This window comes from Glycine max, chromosome 3, assembly GCF_000004515.6.
Source record: "Glycine max cultivar Williams 82 chromosome 3, Glycine_max_v4.0, whole genome shotgun sequence".
Lineage (NCBI taxonomy): Eukaryota > Viridiplantae > Streptophyta > Magnoliopsida > Fabales > Fabaceae > Glycine > Glycine max.
In genome coordinates, this window is record NC_016090.4 from 3854269 (window position 1) to 3860400 (window position 6132).

At 32.8% G+C, this 6132-nt stretch overlaps 1 protein-coding gene across 1 annotated transcript; it reads left to right on the plus strand.

Annotated features, from left to right (window-relative positions):
* The first annotated feature begins 2890 nt into the window (after positions 1-2890).
* On the plus strand, positions 2891-6132 carry LOC100810886 (receptor-like protein 33). The gene is made up of 3 exons (XM_003521940.1): positions 2891-3292; positions 4214-4301; positions 4889-6132. The coding sequence occupies exons 1-3, from the start codon at positions 2891-2893 to the stop codon at positions 6130-6132; spliced, it is 1734 nt and encodes a 577-aa protein (XP_003521988.1).

The following is a 6132-nucleotide window of genomic DNA, read 5'->3' on the forward strand; positions in this document are numbered from 1 at the left end:
TGCCCCCGTTACCCGGTTATTACAAACATCAGGGGATTCCTCCTTCAATTTCGAACGTTTTGACATATTATGGGTCTCAAACGGGCATTTCTATCAAAAGTTACAATCGGTTGAAGCTTATAATTTCCATACAGCCAAAAGTACTTCGCCAAAGGGAATGGCGATATCCACGCCACGTGTCCCCTGTCTCGCCAATAGGACTGGCAGCATCCACGCCACGTGTCCTGTTTCGCCAACAAGACTGGCGAAACCCACTGTTTGCTACCACATGTCCTGTTTCACCAACAGGATTGGCGAAGTGCTTTCAAAAAGGGACCCGCTCTGTAAAAAGTTTTAAAACAAACAAACCCCTTTTAAAAATAGGTTTCTAAAAAAAACCTCCTTTGTTCAATTTGCTCCAAAATTCCTATAAGTTTCTGTCTTTAGATCATTTATGATATTAATCATTTGTTTGAGACTTAATTACACTTAAAAACTTTTTGTTCCTTCACTTGTTAACACACTCTCCTTTCCTTGAACAATTTGATTGAAAGTCTACGACATACATTCAAACTCTCAAATCTCAAAACATTTAGTATTCTCGTGTCTCCAACAATATTCTTTCATAAGGATTTTTATTTCTTCCTAAGGAAATTACATGTGAGAAACCTCAATAACTACAAATAAGAAAAGGAAAGAAAAATCAAGAAAATAAAAGAATTGAAATTTTCTAATAAATTTAAATAAACTCATATATATTTAACTCATGAAAAAGTTGTAAAGTTAATTTGTAGTATAATTTAGCTTTACCGAGGACCTTCCCTTAAATTAAGAAAATCATACAATAAATATTTATAAACCCTAAACCTGAAGTCTTATGCGATTTGTAGCACTTTGATAACACCTGAAGTAATAAAGGGGGAATCGATGAGAATTTGGTAGAAGTAATATTAAATTTATGACAACATCAACTTTTAATTAAGAGAACTTTTTTTTTGTTTACCTTTTGCATATTTAAACTATTTGAAAGAATGTATCAAAAAAACAATTTGAAAGAATTTGTTAAAAAAAAAAACCATTTGAAAGAAGTAACTCCAAAGGATTGACTAAGTGACGTAATAAAAGATTTTGCATCTCATAAATCACAAGTTTGAACTCCTGTTTGTTCCTTTGAGCGTCATCTCCATCTCCTAAATTTTCTCTCAGAAAAAAAAAATATTTGAAAGAAGTGGTCCATTGCCAGTTGGGCTATAGCCCAATTGCTAATTATCCCGCACTTTTAGACAGAAGAGGTGCGGATGGGGGAGAACGGAGAATAAAATCAAGATCAATTATTACATTATGCACCCTCCCTATTACAATAAATTGGTTTTGAAATTAATTGTTCGTGAGTGAAATATAGTATAGATTTAAAAATTAGAAAGCATGTTGTGTTAGAGTAAGGAGAATTTTTTTAAGCCTGTGATATTTGAATTAAGGTTAAAATATACAAAATGGTCCATTAATTTATTTTTTATTTTAAATTTTTCTTCTAAGTTTTAAAAATTAAAAATAACTTCTTATTTATTTAATTCATGATAAGTTAGTTCTTTCAGAAAATTAATTATTTTTAATTTTCGAGTACGATTTTTAACACTTTTTTATGATTTCAATACGTGAAAATTATTTATTATATTCATTAACGTGAAAAAAATTATGAAAATCAACTAATATAAATAAGATACTTTAAAGCAATTAACTTAAGAGAATAAAATAACTAATTTTAATATTTAATGAAAAATTAATGATTAATATTACATGCACACTCAGCCACTCATAACGAATTATGTATGTGCTAAAACATCAATTTTCTCATCAACGATTAAAATTACTTAATTACATTTACTTATTTTAGAGAAGTGAAATCCAAAAAATAAGTACTACTAGCAATAAAGAGGAATAAAAGAAAAGTCTCTTCCAATAAAAAAGAAAGTGATTTATTAGTTTGAATAACTTTTTTAGATCAACTCAACTAAAATTATTTTAAAGTTGAATGAAGGTTTAATATCGAGTTATAGTTATAATGTTGCTGATGATTATTTTTTCAGTTAAAGATGCTTATCTTGATTTTCTAATGTTCATACTCTTCAAAAATCTATGCTGTTTAAAAAAATTGGAGTTGGGATAGTCCAAAAATTATTAGATTTCATTTATGAAAAAATGATATTGGAGTGTTGCCTGCGAATAAGTTGAGATTTTGGCGGCATATGACAAATGACATTATGTGCTTGCTATGTAAAGATAATGTAGAAGATGTGATGCACACACTCAGAGACTCTAAATGGATGTAACCAATATGGTGTGAATTTAATATGAATGTTGGATATGTGTTCTTTACCTGTGATATGTCTAGCTGACTTATCATGAATGTTTGTAGCTCGAGATCAGAGAGAGAGATGAAGTTAAGCATTATGTTTAGAACTATTGATGATCGTATTTGGTCGAGAAGGAATGAATTCATCTTCAGTAATAAATGGACAAACACTTTAGATCTGGTGCTAACTATTTGGAGTGATGTATGTGATATTGTTAAGATTTGACTGTTGGAACTGCCTAACAAATTATAGTAGATAAGATTTTTATGCTATTTTTTAGGAAAAAATAAAAGTCATGTTGACTGATAGGATAAAGCAGTTTTGATCCTATTCTCTAGGCATGATTTGTTAGTGGTGTTATCTTTCTGTTAGTGATGTTATCTTTTTGTTAGCAGTTACTATCTTTTCCATGCTTTTAAATACGTTGCTTCATATCAGAATAAAGCAAGCCTTTGCAGTCTCAATTTCTTTCTTTATGCTCCCTTTTATTGTTTAATATTTCTGCCTACTCTTATTAAAAAAAAAAAACAGATATAAGTAGAAGCAAGCTCACTCATATGATATTAGCACCAAATAATGATAATGACAACCACAATGCTTTTGGAAGGTGGAAGAAACCTTTGCAGGGTACTACGAAAATTAATTATAATGGCCCTTACCTTAACTCAGTGGCTCTTGCCGCTTGTGGTGTTGTGCTTTGGAATGATAAGAGTGGTTTTCTTAAAGCATTTTTAAGGAGACTTGAGCATTGTACTATTCTGGAGGTTGAGCTTTGGACCATTCTATTTGGTATGTATATAGCCTGTGATTTGGGTTATAGAACAATTGTTGTTGAGAATGATTGTATTGAAGTTGTCAAGCTTATGGAGGATCCAAGATATCATAAAGGTCAATTTGTAGACCTTATCTCTGAGATTGTGAAGACCAAGGAAAATTTTACTTCTTGTTCCATTGTCCATGTACTATGCCAAGAAAATAATATGACAAACTGTTTTGCCAAAAATAATTTAACCATTGATAAAGATATATGTTTCTATGATAGCTTAGAATCAATATGAATATGAATATCCATGGCTTGAATTTTAAGCAATTGGGCTAGCTAAAGATCTAGCTAAAGACCTTCAAGAACCCCCCATAACTCAACCACAAATGCATTGGTTCATCCCACCTTCTTAACAAACCCACACAACCACATTCCTCTTGTGTCCCACAATAAGCCACCACAAGTAGCTAAACCACCTTGCCTTCTTAGAGAACCATCGGTGTTAAGGGCAGCCCACTCGTCCAATAGAGCTCTCCGGTGGATGAGTGCTTTCACCTTTCGACCAAGATTTTACACTTGTTGATTTGTTCCCAAAAAAAGTTAAAAAAAAAACAAAATGATGTCAATTTGTTACTATTTCTATGAAATAACATTATTTTATTATCAACATGATAATAAAATATGTGAAAATTGAAAAAAAAAATGCAAAGATTAAAAAAAAAATACTAACACTATTATATGTGACGACACTCTTTTTAAGACTTTATGATTGGTTAAAATTTATTAAAAATTATTATTATTTGTTAATTTTGCTTCTCATAATTTATATTAAATGAGAAACAAAACTTGAGTTAAGTTAATAATTTCCAATAAATTCTAAGCAATTATGAAGATTCTTTAAGAGAGAATATAAAAAAAAGTATCCTTAACATTTTTCAAAATTAGGAATACAATGATAAAATACATGAAGAAAATCTTAAATGATAAAATTTGTAAGATTGAATGATAAGATGGTGTAATGAAGCGTTAAAATTAAGGAGGATTTTGGACCCGTTTTGGTGAATAACTTCTTTGGTTATTTGTGTAAAGTATAAAAGTGGTGATAAAATTGGGACAGGTTTACCTTTACACTGTGCGTGTGGAGTTTCCCAAATCTAAGAAGTTGCAGGCATATAGACAATGCTTGCGCATGGCAGTGGGAGCGTGTAGCATTTGACCTTAGCAGGCGGCGTTGCCGAGACGAGGTGATCAATGTCCTCGTTTGTGAGAAGCTTTGTTCTTTTACAGGGCAAGTTTATACTAATAATTGGGGCCTTTCAGCTACCTATTCCACGCACAAGCGTTTCCATTCAGACACTCACACATTTCAGTTTCCATTTTAATTACTAATTTGATTAGTTCTGTTTCCTTTTCCTTCAGTCATGTTCTGATCAATTCATATCAGTTGTTTGAAATTGAAGCTTATTGTTTTGCAGGAAGTTGTTAGGATTAAGAATGAACATCCTGATGATAGCCTATGTTGATTGTTGTGAATATATATGAAGATGAGTGATGTTGATATCCACTACTATTATTAGAAGCATTGATTCTCATATCTAGGCACAACACTGTGAAATAACCAATAAGAAGAGCCTTCTTTTAAATTCTACCAGGATAGAAAATTGTGAAAATTGTAATGTCATGCATGCCATGATCTAGTTATCTAGACATAAGTGTAAGAATGAATACGTTGAAAATACTGGTACACGAAAATATGGATAATGATAATTCTTGGATCCTTAATTCTTGCAAGGGAACATCCCAGAAACAATATGCAATGTTCCAAATCTTAAAGTGCTCGACCTCTCTAATAATTCTTTGACTGGCACAATTCCGAAATGCTTGATTGCAATGAATGGAACGCTTAGCATACTAGATTTAGGGAGGAACAAACTGAGTGGCACTATTGATTTTCTTCCTGGCTTGTGTTCCTTAAGAACACTACATCTAAATGGCAATTCTCTACAAGGAAAGCTTCCAAAATTTCTGGCTAGTTGTGCAACGATGGAAATTTTAGACATTGGTCACAATCGGGTACATGATCATTTCCCCTGTTGGTTGAAGAACATATCCACCTTACGTATTCTTATTCTGCAATCCAACAAATTACATGGCTCCCTAAAATGTGGAGGAGCCAAGGTAGTATGGCCACACCTTCAGATTTTTGACCTTGCATCCAACAATTTTGGTGGTGGAATTCCATTGTCATTCTTTGGAAACTGGAAAGCAATGATAGCTGATAAAAATGATGGGAGCTTGTCCAAGTCAGATCATCTTCAATTTGAAATCCTAAAATTGGATCAAGTTTATTACCAGGACAGAGTTACAGTTACAAGCAAACAGCTACAAATGGAGTTAGTAAAAATCCTAACTATCTTCACTGCCATTGACTTGTCATGCAATAAATTTGAGGGACAAATACCAGAAGGGCTTGGAGAACTAAATGCTCTCTACATTCTTAATCTATCACACAATGCTTTCTCAGGCCGAATCCCACCATCTCTTGGAAATCTGAAAGATCTTGAATCCTTTGACCTGGCCAACAACAACTTGAGCGGGAATATCCCCACACAAATAACAGATTTATCTTTTCTTTCATTCTTGAACCTTTCAGGTAATCATCTTGTGGGGAGAATTCCAACAGGTACCCAAATTCAGTCATTTCCAGCAGACTCATTCAAAGGCAATGATGGGCTGTGTGGACCTCCATTGTCCCAGAATTGTAGTGGTGATGGAATGAAAGAGACACCATCTCCAGCATCAAATTCCAATGTTGATACAAAGAATTCCATTTATTGGAATTTTATATCAGTTGAAGTAGGATTCATTTTTGGGATTGGAATTATTGTTTTGCCTCTTTTATTCTATATGCCGTGGAGGACAAGGTACTGGAAATTTGTTGATGGCATTCTTTATCACACCTTCCCTCAGCTGGATTTTGTACATGAACGGCGTGGAGGACAAAGTTACAGCATTCTAAGGTGGAAATCACACTGA